This window comes from Hylobates moloch, unplaced genomic scaffold, assembly GCF_009828535.3.
Source record: "Hylobates moloch isolate HMO894 unplaced genomic scaffold, HMol_V3 SCAFFOLD_5, whole genome shotgun sequence".
Taxonomy (NCBI): Eukaryota; Metazoa; Chordata; class Mammalia; order Primates; family Hylobatidae; genus Hylobates; species Hylobates moloch.
The window spans coordinates 26,130,742-26,150,717 of record NW_026652280.1 but is presented as its reverse complement, the minus strand read 5'-3'; the positions used below and the strand labels follow the sequence as shown (position 1 = coordinate 26,150,717).

The 19,976-nt window shown below is 37.0% G+C and overlaps 1 protein-coding gene and 1 long non-coding RNA gene across 4 annotated transcripts in view; one reads left to right on the top strand and one right to left on the bottom strand.

Annotated features, from left to right (window-relative positions):
* The window catches only part of LOC116468533 (uncharacterized), a 64,183-nt gene extending 63,194 nt beyond the window's left edge, over positions 1-989 (bottom strand). The window contains exon 1 of the long non-coding RNA XR_004248076.2: positions 879-989. This is a non-coding gene — a long non-coding RNA (uncharacterized LOC116468533). The remainder of the gene's footprint in view (positions 1-878) is intronic.
* DCC (DCC netrin 1 receptor) overlaps positions 1-19,976 on the top strand; it is a 1,201,126-nt gene that overhangs the window by 1,126,569 nt on the left and 54,581 nt on the right. For all 3 annotated transcript variants that reach the window (XM_032152264.2, XM_058438331.1, XM_058438332.1), the window contains exons 24-25: positions 5,897-6,123; positions 13,197-13,313. In XM_032152264.2, coding sequence (XP_032008155.1) covers positions 5,897-6,123; positions 13,197-13,313 — 344 coding nt within the window. The remainder of the gene's footprint in view (positions 1-5,896; positions 6,124-13,196; positions 13,314-19,976) is intronic.

The window sequence follows — 19,976 nt, the reverse complement described above, 5'->3', positions numbered from 1 at the left end:
AATTGGACTTTAATGTAATTAATAAGGTGAAGTAGAAAACTCATTCACAAGCTTCCTCAATATCTCTTTTGGGGTTCTAGAGAATATAAATTTTTCTTTGTGTTTTTTTGGGGGACTTAAATTACATCCAAGTGAATTGAAAAAGTTCTATGGACTCTCAGTAATATCTTATTCAGGTAAGTGTCTATGCATTTAATAAACCTACCCTTTTTAAAAAATCATACATATATTTAACAATTAGGCTATCCAGTTGATTCAGACTAGTGGGTAAGATTTCATTTTTATTACATAAAATAGCTAATGAAAGTTAGTACCCAAGTTCTAGTTCTGGGTCTACTGCTTCTATAGTAAACTAATCATATCACTTAAATGAAGACGTTTAATACTTGGGTGGCAGTTTCTTTAAATATAATGATAATTTGGGCTAAATGCTTTCTATCATTCTCTTTAGCTTTTTTTGTTGGTTGGTTTGTCCAGAGCCAGGTAACAATCTTCTACTTTTAAAATGTAGAAATTCCCCATGGAATACATCTAATTTATAGAATCACATGGTAGCATTAAGCTTTAAATTAATAGGAAATACAAATAATTTTGCAGTTCTTTTCAGTTATTTATTAAACTTTTTTAAACTTTTTTACTACTGTACTTTGAAGAGACCCCTTCCACAGTTTCTATTAATGAGATTATCATATGACATCTAATACAGAAAAAAATTATATTTTATGAAAACTTAAGGCTGGGCATACTTGTAACCCCAGCCTTTTGGGAGGCCAAGACGTGAGGATGGCTTGAGACCAGGAGTCTGAGACCAGCCTGGGCCACATAGTGAGACCTTATCTCTGAAAAATTTTAAATCAGCCAGATATAGTGGTGCTTACCTGTGGTCCCAGATACTCAGGAGGCTGAGGTGGGGGGATCCCTTAAGCCTGGGATGTGGAGGCTGCAGTGAGCCATGATTGTATCACTGTACTCCGGCCTGGGTGACAGAGTGAGACCTGTCTCAAAAGAGAGAAAAAGAAACAAAACTTAAGTTGATTTTTGTCCCTGTTTCCCTGTTTTTTAATATGGCAATAACATTTTCTTGCCCAACATACGGAACACATGTTATGAGTTAGAATTTATCCACAGATACTAAGGACAAAAATATATGAAACTGAGCAAATCCAGCAGATCCAGAACGCATGGCTATTACATTTCTAAGGCAGTTACCTGGGTAGGTGATCTGCAGTCTTGTCTGAATGCTTTAAATTTAAACATGTAAATAAAACACAAGGTGTACTTGTTAGAACCACTGGCTGGCTGGGCCTTCTATTTGACTTGACATGTGGATAGCAAGTTTTAAAGATTAGTAGGCATTCAAATCTTGACAAAAATAATTATCTTTAGTACTGACGATGAAATGTTTAAGCTCTTAAATGAAATCTACAGTATTTTAACTACTATAGGTCACTTTACTGATTTTTCACTTGTTAGCATTTTAATTGGTTGTCAATATCGACCTCATAGAGATTTGAACTATCAGCTACCTTAAGACTTCACTATATCTTAATTCCATCTCAGAATTTTTTTTCTGAGATATATTTGAGTATCTGGAATTTGACCTGGGTTTCTAACACAAATTTTTTGTTTTGTTTTGTTTTTAATAGCAGTTAGTGGAATAAAAATAATCAAAATGGACAATTAGGGTCTAAAAGCCTTTGGAAAAGATTTGGAAAGAAAGCAGAGAAATGTTTATCCTTATCAATATATCTTTTTCTGATTACCTTGTAATTATTTATTCACACTCACTTCAAGCTTCCCTCCTTCCTGAAGACTTCCCCCAAACCCCTGGTGGGGCAGAATGTTCCTGCCTCAATCCCTATCAGATGTTGGGCATGTCTTTTAACCACTGGAATTAGTACAGCACTCTTTATTCGTCTGCCTAATAAAGTTGCAAACAACTTTAGCAGAAGATGCCTGAGTCCATAGTGGAAATTTAGTAATTTATTATGATGTTTCAAAATAACCTATATGATAATAGCTGGATTTTAGAACTTCAATGGACACAGTCTTGCATAAAATGGACACTCAACCAATGTTGGTTTTTACTCTTTCACATCCCCAACATACTAATTAAAAGTGAAAAGGAAAAAACTCCCCTTAGAGTAATAGGTTATATATAAAGTAAGGAATGGGCAAACCAATACAGAACCAGAGAAGAAGTTTTCAGATAAATACTTGCATGTCAATAATGGAAAGTAGTTCTTATTATTTAATTCAAGTAATTATTGTGTGCTTTATATGCGATCTGCATCATACAAAGTAACAAATCTGATTAATGTTAACTCTCAAGCTAAAAATCTTTTTGCAATTTCCCACTGACTTCTTGATATTGTTAAAAATGTATCTATTTGGGCCAAGGCCTCCTATGTTTTTGTCCCGTCTGCTTTTTCATGCACACAACCTGTCATGCCACAGTGCATGCTCCTCATTCCAACAATGCAGAAATTCCCAGGAGCCATGCCATGTTAAAATCATTTTTTAAGCTTTCAATGCCTCCCCGAGCTTTACATTTGTAGTACTTAGCACATTTCTTGACACATAGTCAATCATCCATAAATATTGATTGAATAAATAAATAAGTGTTGTAAAACAATGGATGATGTTGAAGAAGTAAAGGAAACAGAGTTTGCTCCACTATCACTGAAGGAACTGAATTATCACAAAGGCAGCAGCTGGACAGCTCAATAAGACACATGGTGATCAATGCCAAGGTGAGTGGTATAGAGAGAGATGAGGGAAATGATTTAGATACTCTAAGATTACAGTGACCTGAGATGGTCAGGAAGGTTCCCTGAAGGAGAGAGTCTTGAAAGGAACCTTAAAGAATAAGTCAATTGTAAGTAAATAGGATTTTGAAGGCACTGTGGGCAGAAATTAAATAAGTAAACAAACAAAACGAAAAATAGAGCACCAGTACCTGACCATGCTGTGAAAGTTTTGCCATGATCCGAGAAGGAGAAAATGGAGAGCCTGGGAGGGTTCTTTGCTTTGCCTTTATCAAGAATACCTGGGGTAGAAGGAGACCCTCCTATTCTAGGGCTACTTTAGAAGCAGAAAGATGACTGGTGCCTGAGGGAAAAGATATATGGTATTTGCAGAGGGACCAAATGTGAAATACTCTATGTCAGATAGAGAAACTAGCTTTAAAATACAAACAAAACCAAATAATTCACTATGATAGTGCTTCTTAAATTTTAGACAGATTCACCTGGAGAGTGTTAAAAGACAGACTGCCCCCTGCAACCAAGTTTCTGATTCAGTGGTTCTGCAGTGGGGCCTGAGAATGTGCATTTCTAACAAGTTCCCAGGCAGTGGCAGGTGCTGATGCCTCTGGTTTAGAGACCCCACTTTGGCAACCACTGTACTAGGAGCATCTGAATACACATTTTGAAGAATCTAATGGTGAGACACAGGAACCGTGGGCTGCAACGAGCAGCAGTCGTGTCAAGAACCAACAGATAGGCAGAAGGTGAGGGTGACACCTGTTCCTATAGGTTTTAAGACAAATTTCAGACAATTTAATTATGAGCACATGTTAGTTTTATTACAAACCTGCTGTGGTAGAGGTTGGAGGGACAAAAGAATGAGAGGCTCTCCAGGGCCAAAGATTTCTCCTTTAATAAGAGATATGATAGGAAATAAAAGTGGTTAGATAGTCATGGCTAGAATAAACACAAAAAGGAAATAAAATCTGTCTAGAGATCTTTAGCTTCTTGACTGACAGTCAGCTGGGTGGGTGAGCAGCTTCTTAGAACTGGTCTTGATCTGATTAAAATCCAGCAGAAAAATGCCTGTTCATTTTATGAGGAACTATAATTTCTTCCCGAGTGGAGATTATGAATCACAACATACAAAAAGGTTCTGCCAGGTTTGGAACTCTTTTAAAAACAGAAGCCATCTGGGGCTGGTTGGTACTGAAGTCATGGAAACTAGCAAATAAATGAATAAGTGAAAAGCCATGCTTGTAAGCAAGGGGAAACCAGAATTTGTAATTTATTGCTGGTTTCAATTTTATCTTGACTACTTTCTTTGTTCCAGGTTATTTAAATATTGAGTTAAATAAGGAGTCTGGCTATGTTTTCCTGAATTTGGAAACTGGTACTTCTCTGTGTGCAGCCACACAGATGCTAGTGTTATTTAGCATTTTGATCTTCTAGAAAGAGAGATAACAGGGTGAAACATCCAAGTTTGAGAATGACATTACATTTTCTATGAAGTTACCAGGAGTAGATTACGCAGGGAGCTGTGTGTGAGTTGCAGCTCAGTTTGCTGTGGGCAAGTGAAATATACAGAAATGAATTCGGGAAATAAATGGTTATCAGTGAGTTATTATCTTAGACACATAGACACTTAGAAAACAGGAGTTATTTCAGACCATTGTTTTAAGACATGGTGGGGCTGCCACCAGGAAATCATCAAAGTGCAGGTAGTGTTAATTTTTCTCTGCTAAAATACAAAATAGATAATAGGTCTGGGATTCTTTATCTCCTATCCTCATCAGCATGCTTCAAGAAAGACAAAAAAATGGATATCAGGGAAAATTCAACAAATTACACCACCAAATATTTATTAATTACCTAATATGTACAAAGCTACTTATTCATCATCGGAAAACCAAAGCCACCCCAATGACTTTGCACAGGTTACAGGTGTTTTCACTGAGAGTAGCTTGTATGAACCATTAAACACCCATAGAAGGTAGTTATTATAATAAACTGTTCACTGCAAATTAAGGAAGTGGGAAGTAGATGCTTCTCTGGTCTGCTGTCAAAACTAGATTTTAACAGTTTGCATTATTTCTTACAAGAGGCATTACTATTATTTTTAAAGAAATAGAAGTTACAAGTAGAGATTTAAAAGTTGTAAAACTAGGGAAAGGGTCAAAAACGATTTCTGAAAAGGACCAAATAACACATTGTTTAGGATTTTTGAGTCATATAGGATCTGTCACAACTATTCAATTCTGCCATTGCAGTGCAAAAATAAATGAGCTTGGCCATGTTCCAATAAAACTTTATTTACAAAACTAGGCTGTGGGCAGATTTGGCTTCCAAACCATAGTTTACTGAACCCCTGCTGTAGAGAATGACTAACATGAACATTGTGTTACTTTACTTATCACACAGGGAACATTTAATCTCACTAGCCTCAAGAAGAGATTATCACCCCAAAACTAAATTTATAGTTGTTAAAGCCTTATTGAGGCAAATAAGAAACATGCGAAATACATTTTCAAACTATGTTCTTCTCCTTTCAAAGGATGTGTCCCACTGTGTTTGAATCTGGACCCTCAGTGATGCCAAGGCAAAAGTGTTTTATTCTCCTAAGAATGTCCTTATGCGGCCTTTTGTTTTCAAATAACAAGTTTTCCAGTTGCATATTAAATTATACAGCTGAGGTATAGACTTTCTTCTAAGACCTCATCTTGGCTATTGGCATAAATTCTGGCCTTTTTATTTCCATTTGCCCTTTCAAAGCAACTCCTTCATTTATCTCCTAAACAGATGTTGCCGTCAGGTACCTTATGCCTAGCTCCAAAGATTGGCATATGGTTCCATCTAACCCATTGTCACCTTGCACATGAATCTGCAGCCACTGAAGCTGGAGTAAGGAGCTCTCTGCCAGGAAGCCAGGGCCCTGGGGATTCAGCACTGCATCCTTTATAATATGGTGAAGCTCCAGGGGGGAAGAGGAAAGGCAGCCAAGACAAGTCTGCCAATTCCTGGGTTTCACAAGGCTCATTCTGCGAGTCCTTTTGTTTCCTTTCCTGCTTCTAACTTGAATTGACTGATGAAAGAGAGGAAGTGCCATTGAATAGAGGCTCTCACGTTTGCCTTCTAACTTTGTTCCATAGGAAACGGGCCACCCACAGTGCTGGCAAAAGAAAGGGCAGCCAGAAGGACCTCCGACCCCCTGATCTTTGGATCCATCATGAAGAAATGGAGATGAAAAATATTGAAAAGCCATCTGGCACTGACCCTGCAGGAAGGGACTCTCCCATCCAAAGTTGCCAAGACCTCACACCAGTCAGCCACAGCCAGTCAGAAACCCAACTGGGAAGCAAAAGCACCTCTCATTCAGGTAATTATCTTTTCACTGGCATTAGGGAAAATATACCATTCTGAACCCAAGGGAGTTTTTCACTCCTTTTATGGAAATGTCTTCCCCACTAATTTGCATGTCATTATGGGTCATTTATCAATAGTTAAATGAATCTAATATAAATTTGGTTGATTAACCAATTATATGTCTGTCTTCATCCTGTGGCTTGATATAATTTTAATAATTCTTTTATAATTTTGATAATTCTCGAATTTTCTATGAGGTTGGAAGTAGGACAGTTGGGAAATACAGAAATTTGAATCCTAAACGGATTGATTGCTTTTTGTTAATTGCTAAACAAATGTTTTGTCGAGGCAATAAAATTTGAAGCCATCTGTACATTTTCCAGTTCCTTATTTCTATAGATAATTGAAAGTTAATTCTAAATTTACTGTCAATTCCCTGTTTTAAAAATCACATCAGGGCACTTGAAGTACAAAAAAGCTGAATATTCTGTTACTTTGGCCTTGATTACTATGGAAATCAACTGTCCTCTACATACAGTCACCTTATGTGATCCCCAGACTAGTTTGATGGGATTCTGTTGAAAACTATGTTGTTATACAAAGGGATCTGGAAAAAAAAAAAAAAAGCCTACTGTTCAATGAAGTGGTGCAGAACAATCTCTGGTGTCCAGGGATAAGTAAGAACACTAGAAAATAATTGTAAGATAGTTTGCTTTCTCTGGGTCTTCATATTATCTAAGTGCTTATGGGAATCATCAACCAAATACTCTCATCAAAAAATCCCTTGGTCTACTCATGATGTGATTATAGAATGAGGAGCTGCTGTTTTTAAAGTGAATTATTTGAATGTGTTACTGGTTTACTGGACTCTGTCAGCTCAGAATTGCATAAACAAGAATACAAGTATTGATTGTTAACCATGGATTGTTGAATATTTCTCTTCAAGCTCTTAAATGATACCTTAGGCAGATTTCCTAACTTCCTTGTCACTCCATTTATTGAAGGACAGTCTAGTTCCATTAAGAACTATAATCTGAAATTTAATTAAAGATTCTCCTTTCTCATGCTCAGCTAGACATTTGACTCTAGGGACTGGGGGTCAGAATTTGTTTTCTCAATCCTCCAGTACATTGGAGTGAAATGGTGGTGCGATTGAGAAGAAGCGGGAACAAAGTCTGTTTCAGAAACACCCTTACATCTTTTCCCCTCCACTTTTCCTGAGCATGTGAGAGAAGGATGGAGTGAAGAAGGGAGGGGAGGAGAAAGAGAAGAAAGGACCATTTGAAGTTCTTCATAGCTTTTGTGGACACATGGGCTAACCTCTATGTGGTATCCAAATTCTGGGTCTCTTATGAAACAGAAGTATGACTTATTTATGGCAGGGGTACTCAACCCCTGGACCGTGGACCAGTACCGGTTCATGGCCTGTTAGGAACTGGGCCACACAGCAGGAGGTGAGCAATGGGCAAAAGAGCAAAGCTTCATCTGTATTTACAGCTATTCCCTATCACTCCCATTACTGCCTGAGCTCCACCTCCTGTCAGACCAGCAGCAGCATTGGATTCTTATAGGAGCATGAACCCTATTGAGAACTGCACATGTGAGAGATCTAAGTTGCATGCTCCTTATGAGAATCTAATGTCTAATGATCTGTCACTGTCTCCCATCACCCCCAGATGGGACCATCTAGTTGTAGGATAAAAAGCTCAGGGCTCCCACTGCTTCTACATTATGGTGAGTAGTATAATTATTCCATTATATATTACAATGTAATAATAATAGAAATAAAGTGCACAATAAAGGTAATATGCTTGAATCATCCTGAAACCATACCCTGCCTCCTGCCCCCAGGTCCATGAAAAAATTGTCTTCCATGAAACTGGTCCGTGGTGCCAAAAAGGTTGGGAACGGCTGCTTTGTGGGGCTTTGTAGACCAGGCCCAGTTCCATGATGGGAGACATGAAGTCCAGGCTTACCACCTAGCACAGCTCTTCCTCTTCCCTCATGAGGCCTCTGGGAAATTCCAGCAAGGGGACTCAAGCCCAGCCAACTTTTCACATGCCCACTTGGCCCACGAGAATCTACTATATCCTTGCCAGACCCAATGGTGAGAGAGTTTGTACTCTACCACTGGCCCTCTCTCAACCTTGCTCCCTTCAATTACTTTTTCTTCTGCTTAGATAGACTCGGGGTAGAACAGCAAGCCTGCTGCCTAAACAGGCTTTCACCTGGGGAGTAACAGAAAAACAAATCCCTTTTGCAGGAACCTCCATGTTTTACAAGTGATTCTTCTTCTAGCTTTGTTCTTAACTGGATATCAGGGAGGTGACAGCACCTCCACCTCCCACTGGAAGGGATAGAATTGCCTCTCTGCCCTAAGGAGGTATTGCCAATGACTTCTAAGACACATCCTTCTAACCTTTTCCTTTCGTCTTTTATATACTGAGATGACATTAAGTTGATGTGTCTTAATAAGTCCTGGGGGAAGGTTTAATCCCAAATGATGACTGTTTTCTTTAGAATAAAAGGGTAATTATGCCTACTTGTCCTCAATTTGAGGACCTCGTTGCCAATTTTGTAATAACAGGAAAGCAATCCTCAAAGTCCTGCAAGCTACACTTTATGTTAAATTAAGTATTCTTCTCTCCTGCTTAAAAGAACAAAATTCAACATAAGTGAACAGCATTACCAAGAAAAATTATATTTAACAATGGGGTTCCTGCGTAGCCAATAACTATGTAAGGAGAGATTACTGTATGTTAAATTCTATGATTAGGATTTTTATATATTATTTTGCCTAATCTTCACAAAATACTCTGAGGTAGATGCTATCATTCTTTTCATATAGTAAATGAAGTAACTAAATTCAGAAGGGTTAAATAATGTGCCCAGATTTCAGAGCTAGTATCACAGCCAGGACCAAAAATTCTGACTCCAAAATTCATGTTTTGTTGATCCAGTTTAATTAACTCATGTAATACTTTTATATAAGTACTTATCTTGTTTTGTACCCCTGAAATTACCTTTTTGGATAAAACCAGAAATTAATTTACAGTATCATACTTTAGCTATGGAAAAGAGAAATGAATCAAGCAATTGCTGTGTAAACAACAACGACTAATTTTATTGAGAGTTAATTTTTTATTTTACTCATTCTTCCCTACTGCTGGTATGCAAGCTGCTTAAACAAAACCTACTTCATTCTCTAACCACAAAATAGAGGATCCCATTAAAATATCTAGGAATTAAGATGATAAGTCATTGCTTCATGATACATCTCTTCTACATCTAGCGGATTTCAAAATTATTTTCTTTACTTAAAAGTTTACAATAAAGAAACGCAAGAGTTCAGGTCTGTTTGATCTCTAGGACTTATAAATAGAATTTACTTTCTTGAAATGGATTTATCCTAGTATAATTTCACTACAGCAGCACCACAGGATTAGTTACTTAGTTTCACTTTGGAAGAATGAACAAGTAAATTTCAGCATATGGCATTTGGTAGTATTCAATTTTTAAAAATGTTCAATTCAGTGAATAACATCTATAAAAGAGCTACATGACACCGAATGGGCAATATGATTTAACATTTAACTTTTTATTAGTTATTTTGAATTATATACATGTCTATTAAATCCTGTATTTAAATTTCCCAACCTCATTTGGACCAATGATAAATAATGTCAGGTGGCAAGTTTATGAGACAAACCACAAAGTGTTACTACCAAAAAATTTTATGCTTCAGAAAAAGTAAAAGGAAAATAATCTTGTTTAACTTTTCAATGAATTCATGTAATATCAAGCACAGTCTATTCTTAGAATAAAACAAACAAACAAAACTGAAAACCCACACACAGACACCCAACAATATCAAAGGACTTATTTGAAAACTATGTTACCACCGAGAGCTGTGGCTCACACCTGTAATCCCAGCCCTTTGGGAGGCCGAGGTGTGCGGATCACCTGAGGCTGGGAGCTAGAGATGAGCCTGACCAACATGGAGAAACCCCTCTCTAGTAAAAATACAAAATTAGCCAGGCGTGGTGGTACATGCCTGTAATCCCAGCTACTCGTGAGGCTGAAGCAGGAGAATCGCTTGACTCTTGGAGGCAGAGGTTGCAGTGAGCTGAGATCGCGCCACTGCACTCCAGCCTGAGCGACAAGAGCGAAACTCCATCTCAAAAAAAAAAAAAAAAAAAGAAATGGAAAAAAAGAAAAAGAAAACTGGTTGAATCTAGAGTTACTTTTTTGGGGTGGCAAGAAGAAGCACATTAGATAGTGTTTTAATGTTTGCTTCTACCGTCAAACATAATTTTGAAAACTAAAGAGGAGGAAAGTCTGTTGTATTTAATTGATATTTTCACTCTTTCTGTTGTTCATTCTTCCTTTTTGATTATCTGAGATTCTTCTTACTAATTCCTGTCTGTTGAGAGAAATTCCATTAGCTTTTTTTTTTTTTTTTTTTTATGGTTTATCTGCTTGAGACAAATTCTCTTCATTTTCCTTCACTGGACAATTACTTGATTTCACCTTCATTCTTGAAGTATATTTTTGCTGGATATTGTTAACCCAATTCTGGTTGGACAGTTCTCTTTTAGCGCTTGAAAAATGTGTTAGATACTTCTGGGCTTCATGATTCCTGATGAGAAATCTGCTGTCATTTGAATCGTTTTACCCATATAAGTTGTTTACCTCTCACTACTTCTAAGATTTTTTTATTGTTCTTGTCTTTAGTTTTAAGAAGCTGAACTGTGACGTGTCTAGTGTGGATTTCTTTGGTTTTATCCTGTTTGGGGATTACTGAATTTCTTGAAACTATAAGGTTTATTTGTGTCTTTTGCCAAATTTTGGAAATATCAGCCCATAATTCTTTAAATATTTTGCAGTTTCACACTCTTTTTCCTCTTTTATTGACTCTTTGGACACTACAATTTTTCCCCAAAATTGATGCTTTTCTTTTCTTTTTATTTATTTATGTATTTATTTGAGATGGAGTCTCACTCTGTTGCCCAGCCTGGAGTGCAGTGGCACAACCTCAGCTCACTGCAACCTCTGCCTCCCGGGTTCAAACGATTCTCTTGCCTTAGCCTCCCAAGTAGCTGGGACTACAGGCACATGCCACCACTCCCAGCTAATTTTTTGTATTTTTAGTAGAGACAGGGTTTCCCCATGTTAGCCAGGATGGTCTCGATCTCCTGACCTCATGATCCGCCCACCTCAGCCTCCCAAAGTGCTGGGATCACAGGCATAAGCCACCACGCCCAGCCAAAGTGATGCTTTTCTAATGTTGCCACTTTATTTCTTTTAGTTTATTTTGTTTTTAGAGATGGGGTCTCACTCTGCTGAACAGACTGGTCTCAAAACATCCTCCTGCCTCGGCCTCCATAACAGCTGCAATCACAGGCATGAGCTACACACTCAGTGGTTGCCATTTTAAAACCCACACACTTTTAAATGCTCTGGTCTCCTAGGAAACTTTTTCAATATTTTTACCATTAGGGTGTACTTCTTTGGTAGATGGTTTTAGGTCAGTCTTGTGATCCTTATTCCCCTCTTCTCTCTTCTATACAGACTTTCCAGATAGCCTGTTTTTCACAAAGACTGTGGCTGTAGCTTGAGAAATAGCTTTGCTAGAAAGTATTATTTCTCTTTGTACTTACAGGAAATTTGAAATGTATCCTCTTTTCTGTTTTGTGATTCTGCTGAAGGAGTAATATTTGCATAGTTCATTTTTATTTTTATTTTTTGAGACTGAGTCTCTTTCTGTCAGCCAGGCTGGAGTGCAGTGGCGCAATCTCAGCTCATTGCAACCTCCGCCTCCTGGGTTCAAGCGATTCTTCTGCCTCAGCCTCCCAAGTAGCTGGAACTACAGGCAGCCACCACCACACCCAGATAATTTTTGTATTTTAGCAGAGATGGAGTTTCACCATTTTGGCCAGGGCTGGTCTCGAACTCCTGACCTCAAGTGATCCACCCACTTCGGCCTCCCAAAATGCTGGGATTATAGGTGTGAGCCACCATGCCTGGCCAGGTTTGCATAGTTTACTGTTTTATATGATTCTGTGTAGTTTTTGTAGGATGTGTGGACAGAGTTAGATTTAGGAAGCTTCCATGACTTCACCTATGTGGAAGTTTCTCCCAGTATAATTTTTTATTTTAAATTGTATTAATTATGCTGTTAATTTTTTTAAAAATGCATGCATATGATAAAAAATAGAATAAAAAATGTTTCAAAAAGTAGTAAGTACCCAAAATAGTAAAACATATGTTTGCCTCTTCCCCATCCCAAATTCCTAATCCCTTTCGCAAAAGGAAAACAATGTTAAAAATTTTGTGTATAACCTTATTACATAGATATAGGTGTGTACTTATATATATTCATATACACATAGAAATATGTGTCACAATATGGTTTTATACGCATACTACACAAATGGGAACATATACTATTCAGAACTTCAGTTTTTTTATACATATTATAATTAACTTTTCAAATCTGCATATATCCATTTTTCTAATTTTTAGTGACTCTTTAGTATGATATTTTATGGAATCCTAATAAATTTAGGTAAATATGTCTGCTCTTATTTTTGAAGAATGTAGTTTATTTCTTGTGGGTTTTTTGTAATAAAATTTAATATGGTTGGGCTTAAAGTATTAGTTGAATCAATTCTAGTAAATTAATATAGTGGAATATTACATAGCTGTTAAAAATTATACTGACTTATGTATTAACAGAGAAAGATTTTTGTGTTACCTTTTAAAGCAGGTTACAAAAAGTATGCATGATATAATGCCATTTTTGAAAAATATATTAATGTATGCCCTCCCACTTTCACATTTATAAACATGCAAAAATTATAAGCATCAAAATATAAATAATGGTTTATTGTGTGCAATGAGTTTAGAGTTTATGGTTAATTTCATTAAGATTTGTACAATGAAATAGATTCAGGTAACAAGAAGGTAGATACTATCATAGAAAGCATCTGTAAGATTAAAAAGGCATTGGAATGGCTGCTAGAAATTATGTAAAGTGTTGCATCCTTGAAGAGAGCATGTTTCTCAGGAGTGTATATTTTTTAGGTCAAGACACTGAGGAAGCAGGGAGCTCTATGTCCACTCTGGAGAGGTCGCTGGCTGCACGCCGAGCCCCCCGGGCCAAGCTCATGATTCCCATGGATGCCCAGTCCAACAATCCTGGTGAGTCAATATTGGTGCCACAATGAAGAAATGAAATGCTTTCTGCATGTATCTTTTCTATAAAAAATCAAATTATCAAAAGTAATTAGAATTTTCCCTGAACTTTCTGGGCAAATGGAAATGAGGAATGACTAAAACTGTATCATTAATAATTTGAAGTCCAAGTCTTCATTTGTTACTGTATTTTTTTGTATACAATCAAATGGTCTGTTGGCAAACAGATGGTTATATATTTAAGAAATTGTGTGTAAAATATATGAATTCACATAAAAGAGCTGATATATATTTTAATATTATTTATCTTATTCTAATAATCATCTCCATAGTTTGTTTGTTTATTTATTTATTTATTTATTTTGATACAGAATCTTGCTGTGTTGCCCAGGTTGGAGTGCAGTGGCACGATCTTGGCTCACTGCAACTTCCACCTCCCAGGTTCAAGCGATTCTCATGCCTCAGTCTTCCAAGAAGCTGGGACTACAGGCATGCACCACCATGCCCAGCTAATTTTTGTATTATTAGTAGAGACAAGGTTTTACTTCCCTTTGGCCAGGCTGGTCTCCAGCTCCTGACCTCATGTGATCCGTCTTCTTCAGCCTCCCAAAGTGCTGGGAATATGGGCATAAGCTACTGCACCCATCCTCTATAGCTTTTTAAATAAACTTTTTAATGAGTCTAATTCTCACACTTAAATAATCTAGCTCCTTTAAAGCAGATATTGACAGACATCCACTTACTACACACCCCTTGTTGAAGTTTTCTGTCATCCTCTCACATTCACTGAAGATATTATCATCTGGGAATCACTTCCTTTCCAATTACTTCTATGCTCAGTCTTGGTAATTACAGTATTCGTGCAGATAATCCATCTGATACCCTAGATGGTTAGTTCCTCTATGTTGCCTGCAAAGATATTGATTATTTCCCACCTCAATTCATAAATTCCATGTCACGCCAAATCAAACCAGTACAAAATGTCAGTTCCTATTACCTTATTAGTTACCTGCTCACTTTATTTCCCCCTTGCCATCAATTCTTCAATCCCACCAGGACCTCCAATCCATTAACTCTGCCATTTCCTCCCATCCCTCATCCCCTTCGTGTTCTCATTTATCTGCAAGCTCAACTTAGGTTTTATAGTCACTTATGATCTTCAGTCTCATCTCCCTTGGTCCTCCTTCCCCATCTTACTCACCTGAAAAAAAACCTGGTTAAATAAGCAGCTCCCCAATTCTTACCTCATTCCCTCATAGCTAAATGTATCTGGAGAAAAACATATTGCCTGCTTACTGAGTATTTATGACCAAAAGTCCAAGGTGAGCTCTCACTATTTGGAAATGACACTGTATTTCTCTAGTGGTTCATAGTTACACTTTATAAGATGAGTGTCTTATATGTATTCTTACTTTTCAGATTTCAGTATCTCCCATCTTTCCCTATTCTTAGCTAATAATCTTGTATCAGGAAGAAAAGAAAAGCATTCAGAAAGTGGTATCATTGTCCTTCCATCAAATCTAATTGATCTGTTAGTGCTGCCCTCTGAGTGTCTTGTTGAAATCCCCTCTCACCCATTTAGGGACTCTTCTGTAATTACCCCTTCCCTTTCCTGCATCATCAGTTTTTCTTCCTTATTTATCACTGCAGTAAGCACACAAATATTAATATTCTGTCATAACTCCTGTTTTATAACACTCAATGCCACTTCCCCCTACAATTGAAACCGTATTTACTGAAAAAAATTTCTAAATTATCTGCACTAACTTTCTCCTCTTCTAAGCTTTTTACAGTCACTCTCCACTGAATCCATGATTGACAAGGTTGTCAATAATCTCCACATTATCAAATCCAACGGTCAAGTCTCAGACTCTCAGAAACCAGTTGACATAGGTTCTCACTTATTTCCCTGAACCACTTTCTCTTTGGCTTGTAATGTACTAGATGCCCCTGGTTTTCTTCCTACCCTTCTGGCTGCTCCTCCTCAGTATCCTTCACTTATTTCTCTTCTTCTTCCTGATCTCTAAGAGTCAGAGAATGCCCCAGGGCTCAGTCTTCAGGTATCCTCTCTTTTCTCCCTACACCTGCTTCTTAGATAATGTCATCTAGTATCAATGGCCTTAAATATTATTAAAATGCTTGAATCCTAGATGACATTATCCTGAGGCAGGATCTCTAGGGCAAGGGCAAAATGCCACCAGTCTTTGCTAAAGCATAGCAAGAGTCTCCTTTGCTTCATTTCCCAATAATTTCTTCATCACCATCTGAGGACACCTCAGCCTGGACTTCATTGTCCATATCACTACAAGCATTTTGGTCAAAACTATTCAAGTCTCTAGGCAATTCCAAACTTTCCCACATCTTCCTGTCTTCTTCTGAGCCCTCCACATTGTTGCAACTTCTGACCATTACCCAGTTCCAAAGTCACATCCACATTTTCAGGTTATCTTTATAGCAGTGCCACACTCTTTGTGGTACCAATTTACTGTATTAGTCCGTTTTCACACTGCTATAAAGATACTACCTGAGACTGGGTAATTCAAAAACAAAGGAGGTTTAAATGACAGTTCCACATGGCTGGGGAGGCCTCATGAAACTTAGAATCATGGCGGAAGGTGAAGGAAAAGCAAGTAGCTTCTTCATAAGCCAGCAGGAAAGAGAGAGAGAGAGAGAGAACGAAGGGAGAAGAGCCCCATATAAAACCACCAGATCTCATGAGAACTCACTCACCATCATGAGGAGCATGGGGGGAACTGCCCCAGTGAGCCAATCACCTCCCACTTTGTCCCTCTCTTGACATATGGGGATTACAAATCGAGATGAGATTTGGGTGGGGACACAGAGCCAAATTATATAAATCAACTTACTCTGTTCAGAAACTCTAGTTTCATGCCTCTTTATTCTGATTTCCTTATACCCTAAATTCAGTCTTTTACCAAATTATTGTTTTCAAAACATTTCCCAAATTTGACCACTCTTTTCCATCTTCACTGTTTTGCCCTTATCCAAGCTACCATCATCTCTTACAGGTTACTAGACTACAGCAATAAGCTTGTAACTAGTGTCTTCTTTAGCTTTTTGAAAAAAAAAAAAAAACTCTTCATAATTTTTGTGGATACATTGTAGATGTATATATTTATGGGGTACATGAGATGTTTTGATACAAGCATGCAATATGTAATAATCACATTGTGGAGAATATGGTATCCATCCACCCAAGTGTTTATCCTTTTTGTTAAAAACAATCCAATTATACTCTTAGTTATTTTTAAATGTACAATTAAGTTATTATTGACTACAGTCACCCTGTTGTGCTATCAAATAGTAGGTCTTATTCATTCTATTTTTGTACCCATTAATCTTCATCAGCTTTTGCCCTTACAATCAATTGTCTACACAGCTGTCTCTCAATATAAAAATTAGATAATGTTGTTCCTCTGTGACTTCCGTCACATGTAGAAACAAAATCCACTAATTTTACTATGTCCTACAAGGTCTCATGTGATTTAGTCTCTGGATTTATCCTTCACTTTATCTCCTATTGCTCCTTTCTGTAATTCATTACAATCATGTAACCTTCCTCTGTGTTCCTTGGATAATAGGCATATCTCAGTTCAGGGACTCTGCACTTGCTGTAGTCTTTGTCTGGAATCTCTTTTTGTAGATATTTGCATGTCTTATCCCCCATTTCTTTCAGGTCTCTATTCAACTACCACGTTTATAAGCAGGTCTTCCCTGACCATTGCCTAACACAGCATCTCTGGTCACTCTCTCTACTTCTCTATTATGCTTCATTTTTCTTTATTAATGCGTTACACTATTCTATTTGTGGTTTTGTGTTTGTTATTTATGTGCTTCCTGTATCTTAATATAATCTTTATAGGGGCAAAGATTATGCCTATTTTGGTCATTTTGAGTCCCCAATACCCAGAACAGCACCTGGCACATGGTAGGCACGCACCCAATACCGTTTAGTCAAATGAATGAATTAATAGTTGTTTCTTTTTACTTACCATATGCCACATCCTCCCTATGCATCCATACATTACATCTATGCATCCTTCATTACATCGTTTCTCAATTTTACTATAATAAGTGTAAAAATTTACATAGCATTTATAATGAACTCCAACTGTTCAAGTCAAGTAGTAAGCACTATTGTTATGCTTCTCATTGTTAGGTTCTCTCATTTACCAGTGAGAGAAGAAAGGATTGGAGAGTTTAAGTAACTAGCTAGCAGTCACACAGCTAGTACGTGCTATAGCCAGAAGTTGGACTCAAAAGGTCTGATTTCAGAGTTCAGCATTCTTAATCATTATGCTCCTGGCTGCCATACCCTGTGAAGCTATTTTCCTTTTTCTTTTATACCTTTCACTGCTGAGAAAGACACTGTGCACTTAGTTGCTTTTTTTTCCCCTCTAGTTGCATTCCTCTTGTATTAATAACTAAGTTCTATCTGTGCCAATCATTTATTGCTTTCTTCTCAAACATTATTGTACTTTAGAATCTGTGGAGCCTTCCTGTCCTATCTAATTAGAAATATCTTCCTCATCTAATAAATTCCCATATGCCATTGCTTTTTCTTTCACAGTATCTTTGAATCCTTGGCTATCCTCCCATTCTCAACTCTTTTATGTCTTCTTTGTGACTTCACATCTAAACTGCCAAGACAGCTTCCTAGCTAAGTCTTCCTGGCTGTAGCATCTTCCAGACTCTTAGGCATCCTGCTTTCCAGATTTCTTCCTAAAACAAGTTAAACATGGCATTCCACCCCATACATTTCTCCAGTGGCTCCCATTTGTCTGCCAAGAAAAACAAAACAAAACAAAACAAACAATTTTTTAAAAACGTTTTTAGCATATCATATTGGAATCTAGATTTCTATTACTCTATCCTTATATGTACCCAGACTCATGCTAAGGTAGACTCATTGCTGATCCACAAATATGCACTTTCCTTCATTTGTTTTTTCCCTTTACATATTTCTTTCCTTTTGAAATGACTCAGTGGATAGCTCAACCTAAGAAGTTTTATGTATCCTCCAAAGACCAGAGTAGATATTGATGCTCTTACAAATGCTTTTCTGATTACTCCATCTAGAAATAAAGACTCCCTTTTATATGTTTGAATAACGTGTTCTTGTAGCACAATATAGCATTTATTACACACAATACTGCCTTATATGCTTAGGCTTTCAAGTCCAAATCTTCCCTCCTCTAACAGCTTGTGAATTACTTCATGATAAGGATGTAATGTATCTAATTCATCTTCATATTCACACATTTTATTGTTTAGTACCTAGCACAAAATTGGTGCTTGCTAAATATCTGTCAAATGAATGAAAAAACAAATACATGTATTATTAAAATATCTTCCTTATGTTTGTAACACATCGATGTTTGGCAAGCTCTTTTTTTGTTAGTTATAAATAGAATGTCGTCTAACAAAATTGTCTGATGTATTAAGAGCAGTTAAACTTGTTTTCATTAAACAGAAAAGGAAATAATAGGCTTAGAAAGAAAGAGAAAGAAAATCTAACAAGTATGAAAATTTTTAATATTATTCACTTGGTAAATACCTTGCTAATTATTATTTTCGTTTAATCCTCACACTATTATCATGTGGTAAGATTATCCTGATTTTACACATGGGAAACAGCGACTAAGACAGCTTAAGCAACTTCCTCTAGGATACCTGGGCAACCTCGGAACCTCTATGGTACACTGCTTTTCCAAAGATAAATATGGCTTTTATCTCCTAAATTATTCATATCCTTTTATTTTTCAAAAAGATTTTCTGAAGGTGCTATCTCCATTGTCTAAACATGGAAGCTGAGGCTCTGAGAGTCTGAACTTGAAACCTCTGCTGGATCTATCTACTCTACTATGTTGCTTCATACTGTTATCTTGAGCTCTGAGTTTTTGTATGCCTAAAATAACAAATCTTCTCTTACTTAGTGACTTATTCTACATGAATGGAACCCATAAAATTACCAGAAATTAATTTTTGTTATTTTTTGTAATTATCAGATAACAACACATACATGGTTTTAAACCATCACATAGTTTTCCAAAATTTATAAGAATATTCTGATTCAGCAATTCCATTCCTAGATATATTCTACTCTTGGATATGTACCCAATGGAAATATATAAAATATTAGTCAACAGGTGCATATAAGAATGTGGGTTATTTGTAATATCACATCTTCATTACAATAGATGAATACATTATAGTATATTCATATAGCGGAGTACAATGCAGCAACAAAAATAAACCAAAATTATACAAAACAATATGGATAATCTCACGGGTGTAAATTTGCAATAAAGAAACCTGATGCATCTATATGATTCAATTTATGTAAAATTAGAAAATTAGTAAAATAATCCATGGGGTTTAATATGGTTTGGCTGTGTCCCCACCCAAATCTCATCTTGAATTCCGATGTCTTGTAGGAGGGTCCCAGTGGGAGGTAATTGAATCATGGGGCAGGTCTTTCCTGTGCTGTTCTTGTGATAGTTAATAAGTCTCACAAGATGTGATGATTTTAAAAATGGGAGTCTCCCTGCACAAGCTCTCTTCTCTTCTCTGCTGCCATGTGAGACGTGCCTTTCACCTTCTGCCATGATTGTAAGGTCTCCCCAGCCACATGGAACTGTAAGTCCA